At 57.6% G+C, this 21,700-nt stretch overlaps 1 protein-coding gene across 1 annotated transcript in view; it reads right to left on the reverse strand.

The window, feature by feature from the left end:
- Positions 1 to 15,551: 15,551 nt before the first annotated feature.
- Positions 15,552 to 21,700, reverse strand: part of LOC135330334 (cell surface glycoprotein 1-like) — a gene marked incomplete at its 3' end in the record, with an annotated part of 53,156 nt that continues 47,007 nt past the window's right edge. Inside the window, exon 3 of the mRNA XM_064523656.1 lies at positions 15,552 to 16,610. Coding sequence (XP_064379726.1) covers positions 15,552 to 16,610 — 1,059 coding nt within the window. The remainder of the gene's footprint in view (positions 16,611 to 21,700) is intronic.

Here is a 21,700-nt window from a genome sequence, read left to right on the forward strand (position 1 = left end):
AGGGTTTGGCCTTGGAGAAGGCTCAAGCTTTGGCTCAGGGTTTGGTGTTGGAGAAGGCTCAGGGTTTGGCGTTGGAGAAGGCTCAGGCTTTGGCTCAGGCTTTGGCGTTGGAGAAGGCTCAGGCTTTGGCGTTGGAGAATGCTCAGGGTTTGGCCTTGGAGAAGGCTCAGGCTTTGGCTCAGGGTTTGGCGTTGGAGAAGGCTCAGGGTTTGGCCTTGGAGAAAGCTCAGGCTTTGGCTCAGGGTTTGGCGTTGGAGAAGGCTCAGGCTTTGGCGTTGGAGAAGGCTCAGGGTTTGGCTCAGGGTTTGGCGTTGGAGAAGGCTCAGGCTTTGGCTCACGGTTTGGCGTTGGAGCATGCTCAGGGTTTGGCGTTGGAGAAGGCTCAGGGTTTGGCTCAGGGTTTGGCGTTGGAGAAGGCTCAGGGTTTGTCGTTGGAGAAGGCTCAGGCTTTGGCTCAGGGTTTGGCGTTGAAGATGGCTCAGGGTTTGGCCTTGGAGAAGGCTCAGGCTTTGGCTCAGGGTTTGGCGTTGGAGAAGGCTCATGGTTTGGCTCAGGGTTTGGCGTTGGAACATGCTCAGGGTTTGGCGTTGGAGAAGGCTCAGGGTTTGGCTCAGAGTTTGGCATTGGAGAAGGCTCAGGGTTTGGTGTTGGAGAAGGCTCAGGCTTTGGCTCAGCGTTTGGCGTTGAAGATGGCTCAGGGTTTGGCCTTGGAGAAGGCTCAGGCTTTGGCTCAGGGTTTGGCGTTGGAGAAGGCTCAGGGTTTGGCGTTGGAGCATGCTCAGCGTTTGGCTCAGGGTTTGGCGTTGGAGAAGGCTCAGGGTTTGGCTCAGGGTTTGGCATTGGAGAAGGCTCAGGGTTTGGCTCAGGGTTTGGCGTTGGAGAAGGCTCAGGGTTTGGCGTTGCAGAAGGCTCAGAGTTTGGCTCAGGCTTTGGCGTTGGAGAAGGCTCAGGCTTTGGCTCAGGCTTTGGCGTTGGAGAAGGCTCAGGCTTTGGCTCAGGTTTTGGCATTGGAGAAGGCTCTGGGTTTGGCATTGGAGAAGGCTCAGGGTTTGGCTCAGGGTTTGGCGTTGGAGAAGGCTCAGGGTTTGCCCTTGGAGAAGGCTCAGGCTTTGGCTCAGGCTTTGGCGTTGGAGAAGGCTCAGGCTTTGGCGTTGGAGAAGGCTCAGGGTTTGACTCAGGGTTTGGCGTTGGAGAAGGCTCACGGTTTGGCGTTGGAGAAGGCTCAGGCTTTGGCTCAGGTTTTGGCATTGGAGAAGGCTCAGGGTTTGGCGTTGGAGAAGGCTCAGGGTTTGGCTCAGGGTTTGGCGTTGGAGAAGGCTCAGGGTTTGCCCTTGGAGAAGGCTCAAGCGTTGGCTCAGGGTTTGGCGTTGGAGAAGGCTCAGGGTTTGGCGATGGAGAAGGCTCAGGCTTTGGCTCAGGCTTTGGCGTTGGAGAAGGCTCAGGCTTTGGCTCAGGGTTTGGCGTTGCAGAAGGCTCAGGCTTTGGCTCAGGGTTTGCCGTTGCAGAAGGCTCAGGCTTTGGCTCAGGGTTTGGCGTTGGAGAAGGCTCAGGCTTTGGCTCAGGGTTTGGCGTTGGAGAAGGCTCAGGGTTTGGCTCAGGGTTTGGCGTTGGAGAAGGCTCAGGGTTTGGCGTTGGAGAAGGCTCAGGGTTTGGCTCAGGGTTTGGCGTTGGAGAATGCTCAGGGTTTGGCTCAGGCTCTGGCCTTGGAGAAGGCTCAGGCTTTGGCTCAGGGTTTGGCGTTGGAGAAGGCTCAGGGTTTGGCGTTGGAGAAGGCTCAGGGTTTGGCTCAGGGTTTGCCGTTGGAGAAGGCTCAGGCTTTGGCTCAGGGTTAGGCGTTGGAGAAGGCTCAGGCTTTGGCTCAGGGTTTGCCGTTGGAGAAGGCTCAGGCTTTGGCTCAGGGTTTGGTCTTGGAGAAGGCTCACGGTTTGGCTCAGGGTTTGGCATTGGAGAGGGCTCATGGTATGGCGTCGGAGAAGGCTTAGGCTTTGGATCAGGCTTTGGCGTTGGAGAAGGCTCAGGCTTTGGCTCAGGGTTTGGCGTTGGAGAAGGCTCAGGGTTTGGCGTTGGAGAAGGCTCAGGGTTTGGCCCAGGGTTTGGCGTTGGAGAAGGCTCAGGGTTTGCCCTTGGAGAAGGCTCAAGCTTTGGCTCAGGGTTTGGCGTTGGAGAAGGCTCAGGGTTTGGCGTTGGAGAAGGCTCAGGCTTTGGCTCAGGCTTTGGCGTTGGAGAAGGCTCAGGGTTTGGCGTTGGAGCATGGTCAGGGTTTGGCTCAGGGTTTGGCGTTGGAGAAGGCTCCGGGTTTGGCTCAGGCTTTGGCGTTGGAGAAGGCTCAGGGTTTGGCTCAGGCTTTGGCGTTGGAGAAGGCTCAGGCTTTGGCGTTGGAGAAGGCTCAGGCTTTGGCGTTGGAGAAGGCTCAGGCTTTGGCTCAGGGTTTGGCGTTGAAGATGGCTCAGGGTTTGGCCTTGGAGAAGGCTCAGGCTTTGGCTCAGGCTTTGGCGTTGGAGAAGGCTCAGGGTTTGGCGTTGGAGAAGGCTCAGGGTTTGGCTCAGGGTTTGGCGTTGGAGAAGGCTCAGGGTTTGGCTCAGGGTTTGCCGTTGGAGAAGGCTCAGGGTTTGGCTCAGGGTTTGGCGTTGGAGAAGGCTCAGGGTTTGGCGTTGCAGAAGGCTCAGAGTTTGGCTCAGGCTTTGTCGTTGGAGAAGGCTCAGGGTTTGGCTCAGGGTTTGGCATTGGAGAAGGCTCAGGGTTTGGCGTTGGAGAAGGCTCAGGGTTTGACTCAGGGTTTGGCGTTGGAGAAGGCTCACGGTTTGGCGTTGGAGAAGGCTCAGGCTTTGGCTCAGGGTTTGGCGTTGGAGAAGGCTCAGGGTTTGGCGTTGGAGAAGGCTCAGGGTTTGGCTCAGGGTTTGGCGTTGGAGAAGGCTCAGGGTTTGGCTCAGGGTTTGGCGTTGGAGAAGGCTCAGGGTTTGGCTCAGGCTTTGGCGTTGGAGAAGGCTCAGGCTTTGGCTCAGGGTTTGGCGTTGGAGAAGGCTCAGGCTTTGGCTCAGGGTTTGGTCTTGGAGAAGGCTCAGGGTTTGGCTCAGGGTTTGGTCTTGGAGAAGGCTCAGGGTTTGGCTCAGGGTTTGGCATTGGAGAAGGCTCAGGGTATGGCGTCGGAGAAGGCTCAGGCTTTGGCTCAGGCTTTGGCGTTGGAGAAGGCTCAGGCTTTGGCTCAGGTTTTGGCGTTGGAGAAGGCTCAGGGTTTGGCGTTGGAGAAGGCTCAGGGTTTGGCGTTGGAGAAGGCTCAGGGTTTGCCCTTGGAGAAGGCTCAAGCTTTGGCTCAGGCTTTGGCGTTGGAGAAGGCTCAGGCTTTGGCGTTGGAGAAGGCTCAGGCTTTGGCTCAGGCTTTGGCGTTGGAGAAGGCTCAGGCTTTGGCGTTGGAGAAGGCTCAGGCTTTGGCTCAGGCTTTGGCGTTGGAGAAGGCTCAGGGTTTGGCGTTGGAGAAGGCTCAGGGTTTGGCTCAGGGTTTGGCGTTGGAGAAGGCTCAGGGTTTGGCGTTGGAGAAGGCTCAGGCTTTGGCTCAGGGTTTGGCGTTGGAGAAGGCTCAGGGTTTGGCCTTGGAGAAGGCTCAGGCTTTGGCTCAGGGTTTGGCGTTGGAGAAGGCTCAGGCTTTGGCGTTGGAGAAGGCTCAGGGTTTGGCTCAGGGTTTGGCGTTGGAGAAGGCTCAGCCTTTAGCTCAGGGTTTGGCATTGGAGCATGCTCAGGGTTTGGCTCTGGGTTTGGCGTTGGAGAAGGCTCAGGGTTTGGCTCAGGGTTTGGCGTTGGAGAAGGCTCAGGGTTTGGCGTTGGAGAAGGCTCAGGCTTTGGCTCAGGGTTTGGCATTGAAGATGGCTCAGGGTTTGGCCTTGGAGAAGGCTCAGGCTTTGGCTCAGGGTTTGGCGTTGGAGAAGGCTCAGGGTTTGGCGTTGGAGCATGCTCAGGGTATGGCTCAGGGTTTGGCGTTGGAGAAGGCTCAGGGTTTGGCTCAGGGTTTGGCGTTGGAGAGGGCTCAGCGTTTGGCGTTGGAGAGGGCTCAGGGTTTGGCTCAGCGTTTGGCGTTGGAGAAGGCTCAGGGTTTGGCTCAGGTTTTGGCGTTGGAGAAGGCTCAGGGTTTGGCTCAGGTTTTGCGTTGGAGAAGGCTCAGGGTTTGGCCTAGGGTTTGGCGTTGGAGAAGGATCAGGGTTTGGCTCAGGGTTTGGTGTTGGAGAAGGCTCAGGGTTTGGCTCAGGGTTTGGCATTGGAGAAGGCTCAGGGTTTGGCTCAGGGTTTGGCGTTGGAGAAGGCTCAGGGTTTGGCGTTGCAGAAGGCTCAGAGTTTGGCTCAGGCTTTGGCGTTGGAGAAGGCTCAGGGTTTGGCTCAGGGTTTGGCATTGGAGAAGGCTCAGGCTTTGGCGTTGGAGAAGGCTCAGGGTTTGACTCAGGGTTTGGCGTTGGAGAAGGCTCACGGTTTGGCGTTGGAGAAGGCTCAGGGTTTGGCTCAGGGTTTGGTGTTGAAGATGGCTCAGGGTTTGGCTCAGGGTTTGGCGTTGGAGAAGGCTCAGGGTTTGGCTCAGCGTTTGGCGTTGGAGAAGGCTCAGGGTTTGGCTCAGGGTTTGGTCTTGGAGAAGGCTCAGGGTTTGGCTCAGGGTGTGGCATTGGAGAAGGCTCAGGGTTTGGCATCGGAGAAGGCTCAGGCTTTGGCTCAGGGTTTGGCGTTGGAGAAGGCTCAGGCTTTGGCTCAGGGTTTGCCGTTGGAGAAGGGTCAGGGTTTGGCGTTGGAGAAGGCTCAGGGTTTGGCTCAGGGTTTGGCGTTGGAGAAGGCTCAGGGTTTGCCCTTGGAGAAGGCTCAGGCTTGGGCTCAGGCTTTGGCGTTGGAGAAGGCTCAGGCTTTGGCGTTGGAGAAGGCTCAGGGTTTGGCTCAGGGTTTGGCGTTGGAGGAGGCTCAGGCTTTGGCGTTGGAGAAGGCTCAGGCTTTGCCTCAGGGTTTGGCGTTGGAGAAGGCTCAGGGTTTGGATGAGGTTTTGGCGTTCGACAAGGCTCAGGGTTTGGCTCAGGGTTTGGCGTTGGAGAAGGCTCAGGTTTTGGCGTTGGAGAAGGCTCAGGCTTTGCCTCAGGGTTTGGCGTTGGAGAAGGCTCAGGCTTTGGCTCAGGGTTTGGCGTTGGAGAAGGCTCAGGGTTTGGCGTTGGAGAAGGCTCAGGGTTTGGCTCAGGGTTTGGCGTTGGAGAAGGCTCAGGGTTTGGCGTTGGAGAAGGCTCAGGGTTTGGCTCAGGGTTTGGCGTTGGAGAAGGCTCAGGGTTTGGCTCAGGGTTTGGCGTTGGAGAAGGCTCAGGGTTTGGCTCAGGCTTTGGCGTTGGAGAAGGCTCAGGGTTTGGCTCAGGCTTTGGCGTTGCAGAAGGCTCAGGGTTTGGCTCAGGCTTTGGCGTTGCAGAAGGCTCAGGGTTTGGCTAAGGGTTTGCCGTTGCAGAAGGCTCAGGCTTTGGCTCAGGGTTTGGCGTTGGAGAAGGCTCAGGGTTTGGCTCAGGGTTTGGCGTTGGAGAAGGCTCAGGGTTTGGCGTTGGAGAAGGCTCAGGGTTTGGCTCAGGGTTTGGCATTGGAGAATGCTCAGGGTTTGGCTCAGGCTCTGGCCTTGGAGAAGGCTCAGGCTTTGGCTCAGGGTTTGGCGTTGGAGAAGGCTCAGGGTTTGCCGTTGGAGAAGGCTCAGGGTTTGGCTCAGGGTTTGCCGTTGGAGAAGGCTCAGGCTTTGGCTCAGGGTTAGGCGTTGGAGAAGGCTCAGGCTTTGGCTCAGGGTTTGCCGTTGGAGAAGGCTCAGGCTTTGGCTCAGGGTTTGGTCTTGGAGAAGGCTCACGGTTTGGCTCAGGGATTGGCATTGGAGAAGGCTCATGGTATGGCGTCGGAGAAGGCTCAGGCTTTGGCTCAGGGTTTGGCGTTGGAGAAGGCTCAGGCTTTGGCTCAGGTTTTGGCATTGGAGAAGACTCAGGGTTTGGCCTTGGAGAAGGCTCAGGGTTTGGCCCAGGGTTTGGCGTTGGAGAAGGCTCAGGGTTTGCCCTTGGAGAAGGCTCAAGCTTTGGCTCAGGGTTTGGCGTTGCAGAAGGCTCAGGGTTTGGCGTTGGAGAAGGCTCAGGCTTTGGCTCAGGCTTTGGCGTTGGAGAAGGCTCAGGGTTTGGCGTTGGAGAAGGCTCAGGGTTTGGCTCAGGGTTTGGCTTTGGAGAAGGCTCAGGGTTTGGCGTTGGAGAAGGCTCAGGGTTTGGCTCAGGGTTTGGCGTTGGAGAAGGCTCAGGCTTTGGCTCAGGCTTTGGCGTTGGAGAAGGCTCAGGGTTTCGCTCAGGGTTTGCCGTTGGGGAAGGCTCAGGCTTGGGCTCAGGGTTTGGTCCTGGAGAAGGCTCAGGGTTTGGCTCAGGGTTTGGCATTGGAGAAGGCTCAGGGTTTGGCGTTGGAGAAGGCTCAGGGTTTGGCTCAGGCTCTGGCCTTGGAGAAGGCTCAGGCTTTGGCTCAGGTTTTCGCATTGGAGAAGGCTCAGGGTTTGGCATTGGAGAAGGCTCAGGGTTTGGCTCAGGGTTTGGCGTTGGAGAAGGCTCAGGGTTTGCCCTTGGAGAAGGCTCAGGCTTTGGCTCAGGCTTTGGCGTTGGAGAAGGCTCAGGGTTTGGCGTTGGAGAAGGCTCAGGGTTTGGCTCAGGGTTTGGCGTTGGAGAAGGCTCAGGGTTTGGCGTTGGAGAAGGCTCAGGCTTTGGCTCAGGGTTTGGCGTTGGAGAAGGCTCAGGCTTTGGCTCAGGGTTTGGCGTTGGAGCATGCTCAGGGTTTGGCGTTGCAGAAGGCTCAGGGTTTGGCTCAGGGTTTGGCGTTGGAGAAGGCTCAGGGTTTGGCGTTGGAGAAGGCTCAGGCTTTGGCTCAGGGTTTGGCGTTGAAGATGGCTCAGGGTTTGGCCTTGGAGAAGGCTCAAGCTTTGGCTCAGGGTTTGGCGTTGGAGAAGGCTCAGGGTTTGGCGTTGGAGAAGGCTCAGGCTTTGGCTCAGGCTTTGGTGTTGGAGAAGGCTCAGGCTTTGGCATTGGAGAAGGCTCAGGGTTTGGCTCAGGGTTTGGCGTTGGAGAAGGCTCAGGGTTTGGCGTTGGAGAAGGCTCAGGGTTTGGCTCAGGCTTTGGCGTTGGAGAAGGCTCAGGGTTTGGCTCAGGCTCTGGCCTTGGAGAAGGCTCAGGGTTTGGCTCAGGTTTTGGCGTTGGAGAAGGCTCAGGGTTTGGCGTTGGAGAAGGCTCAGGGTTTGGCTCAGGGTTTGGCGTTGGAGAAGGCTCAGGGTTTGGCGTTGGAGAAGGCTCAGGGTTTGGCTCAGGGTTTGGCGTTGGAGAAGGCTCAGGGTTTGGCTCAGGGTTTGACGTTGGAGAAGGCTCAGGGTTTGGCTCAGGGTTTGGCGTTGGAGAAGGCTCAGGGTTTGGTCTTGGAGAAGGCTCAGGGTTTGGCTCAGGGTTTGACATTGGAGAAGGCTCAGGGTTTGGCGTTGCAGAAGGCTCAGGGTTTGGCTCAGGCTTTGGCGTTGGAGAAGGCTCAGGCTTTGGCTCAGGTTTTGGCGTTGGAGAAGGCTCAGGGTTTGGCATTGGAGAAGGCTCATGGTATGGCGTCGGAGAAGGCTCAGGGTTTGGATCAGGCTTTGGCGTTGGAGAAGGCTCAGGCTTTGGCTCAGGTTTTGGCCTTGGAGAAGGCTCAGGGTTTGGTGTTGGAGAAGGCTCAGGGTTTGGCCCAGGGTTTGGCGTTGGAGAAGGCTCAGGGTTTGCCCTTGGAGAAGGCTCAGGGTTTGGCTCAGGGTTTGGCGTTGCAGAAGGCTCAGGGTTTGGCGTTGCAGAAGGCTCAGGCTTTGGCTCAGGCTTTGGCGTTGGAGAAGGCTCAGGGTTTGGCGTTGGAGAAGGCTCAGGGTTTGGCTCAGGGTTTGGCGTTGGAGAAGGCTCAGGCTTTGGCGTTGGAGAAGGCTCAGGGTTTGGCTCAGGGTTTGGCGTTGGAGAAGGCTCAGGCTTTGGCTCAGGCTTTGGCGTTGGAGAAGGCTCAGGGTTTCGCTCAGGGTTTGCCGTTGGGGAAGGCTCAGGCTTGGGCTCAGGGTTTGGTCCTGGAGAAGGCTCAGGGTTTGGCTCAGGGTTTGGCATTGGAGAAGGCTCAGGGTTTGGCTCAGGCTCTGGCCTTGGAGAAGGCTCAGGCTTTGGCTCAGGTTTTGGCATTGGAGAAGGCTCAGGGTTTGGCTCAGGCTCTGGCCTTGGAGAAGGCTCAGGCTTTGGCTCAGGTTTTGGCATTGGAGAAGGCTCAGGGTTTGGCATTGGAGAAGGCTCAGGGTTTGGCTCAGGGTTTGGCGTTGGAGAAGGCTCAGGGTTTGCCCTTGGAGAAGGCTCAGGCTTTGGCTCAGGCTTTGGCGTTGGAGAAGGCTCAGGGTTTGGCGTTGGAGAAGGCTCAGGGTTTGGTTCAGGGTTTGGCGTTGGAGAAGGCTCAGGGTTTGGCTCAGGGTTTGGCGTTGGAGAAGGCTCAGGGTTTGGCGTTGGAGAAGGGTCAGGCTTTGGCTCAGGCTTTGGCGTTGGAGAAGGCTCAGGGTTTGGCGTTGGAGAAGGCTCAGGGTTTGGCTCAGGGTTTGGCGTTGGAGAAGGCTCAGGCTTTGGCTCAGGGTTTGGCGTTGGAGAAGGCTCAGGGTTTGGCTCAGGGTTTGGCGTTGGAGAAGGCTCAGGCTTTGGCTCAGGTTTTGGCATTGGAGAAGGCTCAGGGTTTGGCATTGGAGAAGGCTCAGGGTTTGGCTCAGGGTTTGGCGTTGGAGAAGGCTCAGGGTTTGCCCTTGGAGAAGGCTCAGGCTTTGGCTCAGGCTTTGGTGTTGGAGAAGGCTCAGGGTTTGGCGTTGGAGAAGGCTCAGGGTTTGGTTCAGGGATTGGCGTTGGAGAAGGCTCCGGGTTTGGCTCAGGGTTTGGCGTTGGAGAAGGCTCAGGGTTTGCCGTTGGAGAAGGCTCAGGCTTTGGCTCAGGGTTTGGCGTTGGAGAAGGCTCAGGGTTTGGCGTTGGAGAAGGCTCAGGGTTTGGCTCAGGGTTTGGCGTTGGAGAAGGCTCAGGCTTTGGCTCAGGGTTTGGCGTTGGAGCATGCTCAGGGTTTGGCGTTGGAGAAGGCTCAGTGTTTGGCTCAGGGTTTGGCGTTGGAGAAGGCTCAGGGTTTGGCGTTGGAGAAGGCTCAGGGTTTGGCTCAGGGTTTGGCGTTGGAGAAGGCTCAGGGTTTGGCGTTGGAGAAGGCTCAGGCTTTGGCTCAGGCTTTGGCGTTGGAGAATGCTCAGGCTTTGGGGTTGGAGAAGGCTCAGGGTTTGGCTCAGGGTTTGGCCTTGGAGAAGGCTCAGGGTTTGGCGTTGGAGAAGGCTCAGGGTTTGGCTCAGGCTTTGGCGTTGGAGAAGGCTCAGGGTTTGGCTCAGGCTCTGGCCTTGGAGAAGGCTCAGGCTTTGGCTCAGGGTTTGGCGTTGGAGAAGGCTCAGGGTTTGGCGTTGGAGAAGGCTCAGGGTTTGGCTCAGGGTTTGGCGTTGGAGAAGGCTCAGGGTTTGGCCTTGGAGAAGGCTCAGGCTTTGGCTCAGGGTTTGCCGTTGGAGAAGGCTCAGGCTTTGGCTCAGGGTTTGACGTTGGAGAAGGCTCAGGGTTTGGCTCAGGGTTTGGCGTTGGAGAAGGCTCAGGGTTTGGTCTTGGAGAAGGCTCAGGGTTTGGCTCAGGGTTTGGCATTGGAGAAGGCTCAGGGTTTGGCGTTGCAGAAGGCTCAGGCTTTGGCTCAGGCTTTGGCGTTGGAGAAGGCTCAGGCTTTGGCGTTGGAGAAGGCTCAGGGTTTGGCTCAGGGTTTGGCATTGGAGAAGGCTCAGGGTTTGGCTCAGGGTTTGGCGTTGGAGAAGGCTCAGGGTTTGCCCTTGGAGAAGGCTCAGGCTTTGGCTCAGGCTTTGGCGTTGGAGAAGGCTCAGGCTTTGGCGTTGGAGAAGGCTCAGGGTTTGGCTCAGGGTTTGGCGTTGGAGAATGCTCAGGGTTTGGCTCAGGCTCTGGCCTTGGAGAAGGCTCAGGGTTTGGCTCAGGGTTTGGCGTTGGAGAAGGCTCAGGGTTTGCCCTTGGAGAAGGCTCAGGGTTTGGCTCAGGGTTTGGCGTTGGAGAAGGCTCAGGGTTTGGCGTTGGAGAAGGCTCAGGCTTTGGCTCAGGGTTTGGCGTTGGAGAAGGCTCAGGCTTTGGCTCAGGGTTTGGCGTTGGAGAAGGCTCAGGCTTTGGCTCAGGGTTTGGTCTTGGAGAAGGCTCAGGGTTTGGCTCAGGGTTTGGCATTGGAGAAGGCTCAGGGTTTGGCGTCGGAGAAGGCTCAGGCTTTGGCTCAGGCTTTGGCGTTGGAGAAGGCTCAGGCTTTGGCTCAGGTATTGGCATTGGAGAAGGCTCAGGGTTTGGCGTTGGAGAAGGCTCAGGGTTTGGCTCAGGGTTTGGCGTTGGAGAAGGCTCAGGGTTTGCCCTTGGAGAAGGCTCAGGCTTTGGCTCAGGCTTTGGCGTTGGAGAAGGCTCAGGGTTTGGCGTTGGAGATGGCTCAGGGTTTGGCTCAGGGTTTGGCGTTGGAGAAGGCTCAGGGTTTGGCTCAGGGTTTGCCGTTGGAGGAGGCTCAGGCTTTGGCGTTGGAGAAGGCTCAGGCTTTGCCTCAGGGTTTGGCGTTGGAGAAGGCTCAGGGTTTGGATGAGGTTTTGGCGTTCGACAAGGCTCAGGGTTTGGCTCAGGGTTTGGCGTTGGAGAAGGCTCAGGATTTGGCGTTGGAGAAGGCTCAGGGTTTGGCTCAGGGTTTGGCGTTGGAGAAGGCTCAGGCTTTGGCTCAGGGTTTGGCGTTGGAGCATGCTCAGGGTTTGGCGTTGGAGAAGGCTCAGGGTTTGGCTCAGGGTTTGGCGTTGGAGAAGGCTCAGGGTTTGGCGTTGGAGAAGGCTCAGGCTTTGGCTCAGGGTTTGGCGTTGAAGATGGCTCAGGGTTTGGCCTTGGAGAAGGCTCAAGCTTTGGCTCAGGCTTTGGCGTTGGAGAAGGCTCAGGGTTTGGCGTTGGAGAAGGCTCAGGCTTTGGCTCAGGCTTTGGCGTTGGAGAAGGCTCAGGGTTTGGCGTTGGAGAAGGCTCAGGGTTTGGCTCAGGGTTTGGCGTTGGAGAAGGCTCAGGGTTTGGCGTTGGAGAAGGCTCAGGGTTTGGCTCAGGCTTTGGCGTTGGAGAAGGCTCAGGGTTTGGCTCAGGCTCTGGCCTTGGAGAAGGCTCAGGCTTTGGCTCAGGCTTTGGCGTTGGAGAAGGCTCAGGGTTTGGCGTTGGAGAAGGCTCAGGGTTTGGCTCAGGGTTTGGCGTTGGAGAAGGCTCAGGGTTTGGCCTTGGAGAAGGCTCAGGCTTTGGCTCAGGGTTTGCCGTTGGAGAAGGCTCAGGCTTTGGCTCAGGGTTTGACGTTGGAGAAGGCTCAGGCTTTGGCTCAGGGTTTGGCGTTGGAGAAGGCTCAGGGTTTGGTCTTGGAGAAGGCTCAGGGTTTGGCTCAGGGTTTGGCATTGGAGAAGGCTCAGGGTTTGGCGTTGCAGAAGGCTCAGGCTTTGGCTCAGGCTTTGGCGTTGGAGAAGGCTCAGGGTTTGGCTCAGGGTTTGGCATTGGAGAAGGCTCAGGGTTTGGCTCAGGGTTTGGCGTTGGAGAAGGCTCAGGGTTTGCCCTTGGAGAAGGCTCAGGCTTTGGCTCAGGCTTTGGCGTTGGAGAAGGCTCAGGCTTTGGCGTTGGAGAAGGCTCAGGGTTTGGCTCAGGGTTTGGCGTTGGAGAAGGCTCAGGGTTTGGCTCAGGGTTTGCCGTTGGAGGAGGCTTAGGCTTTGGCGTTGGAGAAGGCTCAGGCTTTGCCTCAGGCTTTGGCGTTGGAGAAGGCTCAGGGTTTGGATGAGGTTTTGGCGTTCGACAAGGCTCAGGGTTTGGCTCAGGGTTTGGCGTTGGAGAAGGCTCAGGGTTTGGCGTTGGAGAAGGCTCAGGGTTTGGCGTTGTATAAGGCCCAGGGTTTGGCTCAGGCTTTGGCGTTGGAGAAGGCTCAGGGTTTGGCGTTGGACAAGGCTCAGGGTTTGGCTCAGGCTTTGGCGTTGGAGAAGGCTCAGGGTTTGGCGTTGGAGAAGGCTCAGGCTTTGGCTCAGGGTTTGGCGTTGGAGAAGGCTCAGGCTTTGGCGTTGGAGAAGGCTCAGGGTTTGCGTCAGGGTTTGGCGCTGGAGAAGGCTCAGGCTTTGGCGTTGGAGAAGGCTCAGGGTTTGGCTCAGGGTTTGGCGTTGGAGAAGGCTCAGGGTTTGGCTCAGGGTTTGGCGTTGGAGCATGCTCAGGGTTTGGCGTTGGAGAAGGCTCAGGGTTTGGCTCAGGGTTTGGCGTTGGAGAAGGCTCAGGCTTTGGAGTTGCAGAAGGCTCAGGCTTTGGCTCAGGGTTTGGCGTTGGAGAAGGCTCACGGTTTGGCGTTGGAGAAGGCTCAGGGTTTGGCTCAGGGTGTGGCATTGGAGAAGGCTCAGGGTTTGGCATTGGAGAAGGCTCAGGCTTTGGCTCAGGGTTTGGCGTTGGAGAAGGCTCAGGGTTTGGCTCAGGGTTTGGCGTTGGAGAAGGCTCAGGGTTTGCCCTTGGAGAAGGCTCAAGCTTTGGCTCAGGGTTTGGCGTTGGAAAAGGCTCAGGCTTTGGCGATGGAGAAGGCTCAGGCTTTGGCTCAGGCTTTGGCGTTGGAGAAGGCTCAGGGTTTGGCGTTGGAGAAGGCTCAGGGTTTGGCTCAGGGTTTGGCGTTGGAGAAGGCTCAGGGTTTGGTCTTGGAGAAGGCTCAGGGTTTGGCTCAGGGTTTGGCGTTGGAGAATGCTCAGGGTTTGGCTCAGGCTCTGGCCTTGGAGAAGGCTCAGGCTTTGGCTCAGGGTTTGGCGTTGGAGAAGGCTCAGGGTTTGGCGTTGGAGAAGGCTCAGGGTTTGGCTCAGGGTTTGGCGTTGGAGAAGGCTCACGGTTTGGCGTTGGAGAAGGCTCAGGGTTTGGCTCAGGGTTTGGCGTTGGAGAAGGCTCAGGCTTTGGCTCAGGCTTTGGCGTTGGAGAAGGCTCAGGGTTTCGCTCACGGTTTGCCGTTGGAGAAGGCTCAGGCTTTGGCTCAGGGTTTGGTCTTGGAGAAGGCTCAGGGTTTGGCTCAGGGTTTGGCATTGGAGAAGGCTCAGGGTTTGGCGTTGGAGAAGGCTCAGGCTTTGGCTCAGGGTTTGGCGTTGGAGAAGGCTCAGGCTTTGGCTCAGGTTTTGGCATTGGAGAAGGCTCAGGGTTTGGCATTGGAGAAGGCTCAGGGTTTGGCTCAGGGTTTGGCGTTGGAGAAGGCTCAGGGTTTGGCTCAGGCTTTGGCGTTGGAGAAGGCTCAGGCTTTGGCGTTGGAGAAGGCTCAGGGTTTGGCTCAGGGTTTGGCGTTGGAGAAGGCTCAGGCTTTGGCTCAGGGTTTGGCGTTGGAGCATGCTCAGGGTTTGGCGTTGGAGAAGGCTCAGGGTTTGGCTCAGGGTTTGGCGTTGGAGAAGGCTCAGGGTTTGGCTCAGGGTTTGGCGTTGGAGAAGGCTCAGGGTTTGGCATTGGAGAAGGCTCAGGCTTTCGCTCAGGGTTTGGCGTTGAAGATGGCTCAGGGTTTGGACTTGGAGAAGGCTCAAGCTTTGGCTCAGGGTTTGGCGTTGGAGAAGGCTCAGGGTTTGGCATTGGAGAAGGCTCAGGGTTTGGCTCAGGGTTTGGCGTTGGAGAAGGCTCAGGGTTTGGCTCAGGCTTTGGCGTTGGAGAAGGCTCAGGGTTTGGCATTGGAGAAGGCTCAGGGTTTGGCTCAGGGTTTGGCGTTGGAGAAGGCTCAGGCTCTGGCCTTGGAGAAGGCTCAGGGTTTGGCTCAGGGTTTGGCGTTGGAGAAGGCTCAGGGTTTGCCCTTGGAGAAGGCTCAGGGTTTGGCTCAGGGTTTGGCGTTGGAGAAGGCTCAGGGTTTGGCGTTGGAGAAGGCTCAGGGTTTGGCTCAGGGTTTGGCGTTGGAGAAGGCTCAGGGTTTGGCTCAGGGTTTGCCGTTGGAGAAGGCTCAGGCTTTGGCTCAGGCTCTGGCCTTGGAGAAGGCTCAGGCTTTGGCTCAGGTTTTGGCATTGGAGAAGGCTCAGGGTTTGGCATTGGAGAAGGCTCAGGGTTTGGCTCAGGGTTTGGCGTTGGAGAAGGCTCAGGGTTTGCCCTTGGAGAAGGCTCAGGCTTTGGCTCAGGCTTTGGCGTTGGAGAAGGCTCAGGGTTTGGCGTTGGAGAAGGCTCAGGGTTTGGTTCAGGGTTTGGCGTTGGAGAAGGCTCAGGGTTTGGCTCAGGGTTTGGCGTTGGAGAAGGCTCAGGGTTTGGCGTTGGAGAAGGGTCAGGCTTTGGCTCAGGCTTTGGCGTTGGAGAAGGCTCAGGGTTTGGCGTTGGAGAAGGCTCAGGGTTTGGCTCAGGGTTTGGCGTTGGAGAAGGCTCAGGCTTTGGCTCAGGGTTTGGCGTTGGAGAAGGCTCAGGGTTTGGCTCAGGGTTTGGCGTTGGAGAAGGCTCAGGCTTTGGCTCAGGTTTTGGCATTGGAGAAGGCTCAGGGTTTGGCATTGGAGAAGGCTCAGGGTTTGGCTCAGGGTTTGGCGTTGGAGAAGGCTCAGGGTTTGCCCTTGGAGAAGGCTCAGGCTTTGGCTCAGGCTTTGGTGTTGGAGAAGGCTCAGGGTTTGGCGTTGGAGAAGGCTCAGGGTTTGGTTCAGGGATTGGCGTTGGAGAAGGCTCCGGGTTTGGCTCAGGGTTTGGCGTTGGAGAAGGCTCAGGGTTTGCCGTTGGAGAAGGCTCAGGCTTTGGCTCAGGGTTTGGCGTTGGAGAAGGCTCAGGGTTTGGCGTTGGAGAAGGCTCAGGGTTTGGCTCAGGGTTTGGCGTTGGAGAAGGCTCAGGCTTTGGCTCAGGGTTTGGCGTTGGAGCATGCTCAGGGTTTGGCGTTGGAGAAGGCTCAGTGTTTGGCTCAGGGTTTGGCGTTGGAGAAGGCTCAGGGTTTGGCGTTGGAGAAGGCTCAGGGTTTGGCTCAGGGTTTGGCGTTGGAGAAGGCTCAGGGTTTGGCGTTGGAGAAGGCTCAGGCTTTGGCTCAGGCTTTGGCGTTGGAGAATGCTCAGGCTTTGGGGTTGGAGAAGGCTCAGGGTTTGGCTCAGGGTTTGGCCTTGGAGAAGGCTCAGGGTTTGGCGTTGGAGAAGGCTCAGGGTTTGGCTCAGGCTTTGGCGTTGGAGAAGGCTCAGGGTTTGGCTCAGGCTCTGGCCTTGGAGAAGGCTCAGGCTTTGGCTCAGGGTTTGGCGTTGGAGAAGGCTCAGGGTTTGGCGTTGGAGAAGGCTCAGGGTTTGGCTCAGGGTTTGGCGTTGGAGAAGGCTCAGGGTTTGGCCTTGGAGAAGGCTCAGGCTTTGGCTCAGGGTTTGGCGTTGGAGAAGGCTCAGGCTTTGGCTCAGGGTTTGACGTTGGAGAAGGCTCAGGGTTTGGCTCAGGGTTTGGCGTTGGAGAAGGCTCAGGGTTTGGTCTTGGAGAAGGCTCAGGGTTTGGCTCAGGGTTTGGCATTGGAGAAGGCTCAGGGTTTGGCGTTGCAGAAGGCTCAGGCTTTGGCTCAGGCTTTGGCGTTGGAGAAGGCTCAGGCTTTGGCGTTGGAGAAGGCTCAGGGTTTGGCTCAGGGTTTGGCATTGGAGAAGGCTCAGGGTTTGGCTCAGGGTTTGGCGTTGGAGAAGGCTCAGGGTTTGCCCTTGGAGAAGGCTCAGGCTTTGGCTCAGGCTTTGGCGTTGGAGAAGGCTCAGGCTTTGGCGTTGGAGAAGGCTCAGGGTTTGGCTCAGGGTTTGGCGTTGGAGAATGCTCAGGGTTTGGCTCAGGCTCTGGCCTTGGAGAAGGCTCAGGGTTTGGCTCAGGGTTTGGCGTTGGAGAAGGCTCAGGGTTTGCCCTTGGAGAAGGCTCAGGGTTTGGCTCAGGGTTTGGCGTTGGAGAAGGCTCAGGGTTTGGCGTTGGAGAAGGCTCAGGCTTTGGCTCAGGGTTTGGCGTTGGAGAAGGCTCAGGCTTTGGCTCAGGGTTTGGCGTTGGAGAAGGCTCAGGCTTTGGCTCAGGGTTTGGTCTTGGAGAAGGCTCAGGGTTTGGCTCAGGGTTTGGCATTGGAGAAGGCTCAGGGTTTGGCGTCGGAGAAGGCTCAGGCTTTGGCTCAGGCTTTGGCGTTGGAGAAGGCTCAGGCTTTGGCTCAGGTTTTGGCATTGGAGAAGGCTCAGGGTTTGGCGTTGGAGAAGGCTCAGGGTTTGGCTCAGGGTTTGGCGTTGGAGAAGGCTCAGGGTTTGCCCTTGGAGAAGGCTCAGGCTTTGGCTCAGGCTTTGGCGTTGGAGAAGGCTCAGGGTTTGGCGTTGGAGATGGCTCAGGGTTTGGCTCAGGGTTTGGCGTTGGAGAAGGCTCAGGGTTTGGCTCAGGGTTTGCCGTTGGAGGAGGCTCAGGCTTTGGCGTTGGAGAAGGCTCAGGCTTTGCCTCAGGGTTTGGCGTTGGAGAAGGCTCAGGGTTTGGATGAGGTTTTGGCGTTCGACAAGGCTCAGGGTTTGGCTCAGGGTTTGGCGTTGGAGAAGGCTCAGGATTTGGCGTTGGAGAAGGCTCAGGGTTTGGCTCAGGGTTTGGCGTTGGAGAAGGCTCAGGCTTTGGCTCAGGGTTTGGCGTTGGAGCATGCTCAGGGTTTGGCGTTGGAGAAGGCTCAGGGTTTGGCTCAGGGTTTGGCGTTGGAGAAGGCTCAGGGTTTGGCGTTGGAGAAGGCTCAGGCTTTGGCTCAGGGTTTGGCGTTGAAGATGGCTCAGGGTTTGGCCTTGGAGAAGGCTCAAGCTTTGGCTCAGGCTTTGGCGTTGGAGAAGGCTCAGGGTTTGGCGTTGGAGAAGGCTCAGGCTTTGGCTCAGGCTTTGGCGTTGGAGAAGGCTCAGGGTTTGGCGTTGGAGAAGGCTCAGGGTTTGGCTCAGGGTTTGGCGTTGGAGAAGGCTCAGGGTTTGGCGTTGGAGAAGGCTCAGGGTTTGGCTCAGGCTTTGGCGTTGGAGAAGGCTCAGGGTTTGGCTCAGGCTCTGGCCTTGGAGAAGGCTCAGGCTTTGGCTCAGGCTTTGGCGTTGGAGAAGGCTCAGGGTTTGGCGTTGGAGAAGGCTCAGGGTTTGGCTCAGGGTTTGGCGTTGGAGAAGGCTCAGGGTTTGGCCTTGGAGAAGGCTCAGGCTTTGGCTCAGGGTTTGCCGTTGGAGAAGGCTCAGGCTTTGGCTCAGGGTTTGACGTTGGAGAAGGCTCAGGCTTTGGCTCAGGGTTTGGCGTTGGAGAAGGCTCAGGGTTTGGTCTTGGAGAAGGCTCAGGGTTTGGCTCAGGGTTTGGCATTGGAGAAGGCTCAGGGTTTGGCGTTGCAGAAGGCTCAGGCTTTGGCTCAGGCTTTGGCGTTGGAGAAGGCTCAGGGTTTGGCTCAGGGTTTGGCATTGGAGAAGGCTCAGGGTTTGGCTCAGGGTTTGGCGTTGGAGAAGGCTCAGGGTTTGCCCTTGGAGAAGGCTCAGGCTTTGGCTCAGGCTTTGGCGTTGGAGAAGGCTCAGGCTTTGGCGTTGGAGAAGGCTCAGGGTTTGGCTCAGGGTTTGGCGTTGGAGAAGGCTCAGGGTTTGGCTCAGGGTTTGCCGTTGGAGGAGGCTTAGGCTTTGGCGTTGGAGAAGGCTCAGGCTTTGCCTCAGGCTTTGGCGTTGGAGAAGGCTCAGGGTTTGGATGAGGTTTTGGCGTTCGACAAGGCTCAGGGTTTGGCTCAGGGTTTGGCGTTGGAGAAGGCTCAGGGTTTGGCGTTGGAGAAGGCTCAGGGTTTGGCGTTGTATAAGGCCCAGGGTTTGGCTCAGGCTTTGGCGTTGGAGAAGGCTCAGGGTTTGGCGTTGGACAAGGCTCAGGGTTTGGCTCAGGCTTTGGCGTTGGAGAAGGCTCAGGGTTTGGCGTTGGAGAAGGCTCAGGCTTTGGCTCAGGGTTTGGCGTTGGAGAAGGCTCAGGCTTTGGCGTTGGAGAAGGCTCAGGGTTTGCGTCAGGGTTTGGCGCTGGAGAAGGCTCAGGCTTTGGCGTTGGAGAAGGCTCAGGGTTTGGCTCAGGGTTTGGCGTTGGAGAAGGCTCAGGGTTTGGCTCAGGGTTTGGCGTTGGAGCATGCTCAGGGTTTGGCGTTGGAGAAGGCTCAGGGTTTGGCTCAGGGTTTGGCGTTGGAGAAGGCTCAGGCTTTGGAGTTGCAGAAGGCTCAGGCTTTGGCTCAGGGTTTGGCGTTGGAGAAGGCTCACGGTTTGGCGTTGGAGAAGGCTCAGGGTTTGGCTCAGGGTGTGGCATTGGAGAAGGCTCAGGGTTTGGCATTGGAGAAGGCTCAGGCTTTGGCTCAGGGTTTGGCGTTGGAGAAGGCTCAGGGTTTGGCTCAGGGTTTGGCGTTGGAGAAGGCTCAGGGTTTGCCCTTGGAGAAGGCTCAAGCTTTGGCTCAGGGTTTGGCGTTGGAAAAGGCTCAGGCTTTGGCGATGGAGAAGGCTCAGGCTTTGGCTCAGGCTTTGGCGTTGGAGAAGGCTCAGGGTTTGGCCTTGGAGAAGGCTCAGGGTTTGGCTCAGGGTTTGGCGTTGGAGAAGGCTCAGGGTTTGGTCTTGGAGAAGGCTCAGGGTTTGGCTCAGGGTTTGGCGTTGGAGAATGCTCAGGGTTTGGCTCAGGCTCTGGCCTTGGAGAAGGCTCAGGCTTTGGCTCAGGGTTTGGCGTTGGAGAAGGCTCAGGGTTTGGCGTTGGAGAAGGCTCAGGGTTTGGCTCAGGGTTTGGCGTTGGAGAAGGCTCACGGTTTGGCGTTGGAGAAGGCTCAGGGTTTGGCTCAGGGTTTGGCGTTGGAGAAGGCTCAGGCTTTGGCTCAGGCTTTGGCGTTGGAGAAGGCTCAGGGTTTCGCTCACGGTTTGCCGTTGGAGAAGGCTCAGGCTTTGGCTCAGGGTTTGGTCTTGGAGAAGGCTCAGGGTTTGGCTCAGGGTTTGGCATTGGAGAAGGCTCAGGGTTTGGCGTTGGAGAAGGCTCAGGCTTTGGCTCAGGGTTTGGCGTTGGAGAAGGCTCAGGCTTTGGCTCAGGTTTTGGCATTGGAGAAGGCTCAGGGTTTGGCATTGGAGAAGGCTCAGGGTTTGGCTCAGGGTTTGGCGTTGGAGAAGGCTCAGGGTTTGGCTCAGGCTTTGGCGTTGGAGAAGGCTCAGGCTTTGGCGTTGGAGAAGGCTCAGGGTTTGGCTCAGGGTTTGGCGTTGGAGAAGGCTCAGGCTTTGGCTCAGGGTTTGGCGTTGGAGCATGCTCAGGGTTTGGCGTTGGAGAAGGCTCAGGGTTTGGCTCAGGGTTTGGCGTTGGAGAAGGCTCAGGGTTTGGCTCAGGGTTTGGCGTTGGAGAAGGCTCAGGGTTTGGCATTGGAGAAGGCTCAGGCTTTCGCTCAGGGTTTGGCGTTGAAGATGGCTCAGGGTTTGGACTTGGAGAAGGCTCAAGCTTTGGCTCAGGGTTTGGCGTTGGAGAAGGCTCAGGGTTTGGCATTGGAGAAGGCTCAGGGTTTGGCTCAGGGTTTGGCGTTGGAGAAGGCTCAGGGTTTGGCTCAGGCTTTGGCGTTGGAGAAGGCTCAGGGTTTGGCATTGGAGAAGGCTCAGGGTTTGGCTCAGGGTTTGGCGTTGGAGAAGGCTCAGGCTCTGGCCTTGGAGAAGGCTCAGGGTTTGGCTCAGGGTTTGGCGTTGGAGAAGGCTCAGGGTTTGCCCTTGGAGAAGGCTCAGGGTTTGGCTCAGGGTTTGGCGTTGGAGAAGGCTCAGGGTTTGGCGTTGGAGAAGGCTCAGGGTTTGGCTCAGGGTTTGGCGTTGGAGAAGGCTCAGGGTTTGGCTCAGGGTTTGCCGTTGGAGAAGGCTCAGGCTTTGGCTCAGGGTTTGGTCTTGGAGAAGGCTCAGGGTTTGGCTCAGGGTTTGGCATTGGAGAAGGCTCAGGGTTTGGCATCGGAGAAGGCTCAGGGTTTGGCTCAGGCTTTGGCGTTGGAGAAGGCTCAGGCTTTGGCTCAGGTTTTGGCATTGGAGAAGGCTCAGGGTTTGGCATTGGAGAAGGCTCAGGGTTTGGCTCAGGGTTTGGCGTTGGAGAAGGCTCAGGTTTTGCCCTTGGAGAAGGCTCAGGCTTTGGCTCAGGGTTTGGCGTTGGAGAAGGCTCAGGCTTTGGCGTTGGAGAAGGCTCAGGGTTTGGCTCAGGGTTTGGCGTTGGAGAAGGCTCAGGGTTTGGCTTAGGGTTTGGCGTTGGAGAAGGCTCAGGCTTTGGCGTTGGAGAAGGCTCAGGCTTTGCCTCAGGGTTTGGCGTTGGAGAAGGCTCAGGGTTTGGATGAGGTTTTGGCGTTCGACAAGGCTCGGGGTTTGGCTCAGGGTTTGGCGTTGGAGAAGGCTCAGGGTTTGGCGTTGTAGAAGGCTCAGGGTTTGGCTCAGGGTTTGGCGTTGGAGAAGGCTCAGGGTTTGGTGTTGGAGAAGGCTCAGGGTTTGGCTCAGGCTTTGGCGTTGGAGAAGGCTCAGGGTTTGGCCTTGGAGAAGGCTCAGGGTTTGGCTCAGGGTTTGGCGTTGGAGAAGGCTCAGGCTTTGGCGTTGGAGAAGGCTCAGGGTTTGGCTCAGGGTTTGGCGTTGGAGAAGGCTCAGGCTTTGGCTCAGGGTTTGGCGTTGGAGAAGGCTCAGGGTTTGGCATTGGAGAAGGCTCAGGCTTTCGCTCAGGGTTTGGCGTTGAAGATGGCTCAGGGTTTGGACTTGGAGAAGGCTCAAGCTTTGGCTCAGGGTTTGGCGTTGGAGAAGGCTCAGGGTTTGGCATTGGAGAAGGCTCAGGGTTTGGCTCAGGGTTTGGCGTTGGAGAAGGCTCAGGGTTTGGCTCAGGCTTTGGCGTTGGAGAAGGCTCAGGGTTTGGCATTGGAGAAGGCTCAGGGTTTGGCTCAGGGTTTGGCGTTGGAGAAGGCTCAGGCTCTGGCCTTGGAGAAGGCTCAGGGTTTGGCTCAGGGTTTGGCGTTGGAGAAGGCTCAGGGTTTGCCCTTGGAGAAGGCTCAGGGTTTGGCTCAGGGTTTGGCGTTGGAGAAGGCTCAGGGTTTGGCGTTGGAGAAGGCTCAGGGTTTGGCTCAGGGTTTGGCGTTGGAGAAGGCTCAGGGTTTGGCTCAGGGTTTGCCGTTGGAGAAGGCTCAGGCTTTGGCTCAGGGTTTGGTCTTGGAGAAGGCTCAGGGTTTGGCTCAGGGTTTGGCATTGGAGAAGGCTCAGGGTTTGGCGTCGGAGAAGGCTCAGGGTTTGGCTCAGGCTTTGGCGTTGGAGCAGGCTCAGGCTTTGGCTCAGGTTTTGGCATTGGAGAAGGCTCAGGGTTTGGCATTGGAGAAGGCTCAGGGTTTGGCTCAGGGTTTGGCGTTGGAGAAGGCTCAGGTTTTGCCCTTGGAGAAGGCTCAGGCTTTGGCTCAGGGTTTGGCGTTGGAGAAGGCTCAGGCTTTGGCGTTGGAGAAGGCTCAGGGTTTGGCTCAGGGTTTGGCGTTGGAGAAGGCTCAGGGTTTGGCTTAGGGTTTGGCGTTGGAGAAGGCTCAGGCTTTGGCGTTGGAGAAGGCTCAGGCTTTGCCTCAGGGTTTGGCGTTGGAGAAGGCTCAGGGTTTGGATGAGGTTTTGGCGTTCGACAAGGCTCAGGGTTTGGCTCAGGGTTTGGCGTTGGAGAAGGCTCAGGGTTTGGCGTTGGAGAAGGCTCAGGGTTTGGCGTTGTAGAAGGCTCAGGGTTTGGCTCAGGGT

The sequence above is a fragment of the Dromaius novaehollandiae genome, chromosome 1, assembly GCF_036370855.1.
Source record: "Dromaius novaehollandiae isolate bDroNov1 chromosome 1, bDroNov1.hap1, whole genome shotgun sequence".
In the NCBI taxonomy this organism is placed as follows: domain Eukaryota; kingdom Metazoa; phylum Chordata; class Aves; order Casuariiformes; family Dromaiidae; genus Dromaius; species Dromaius novaehollandiae.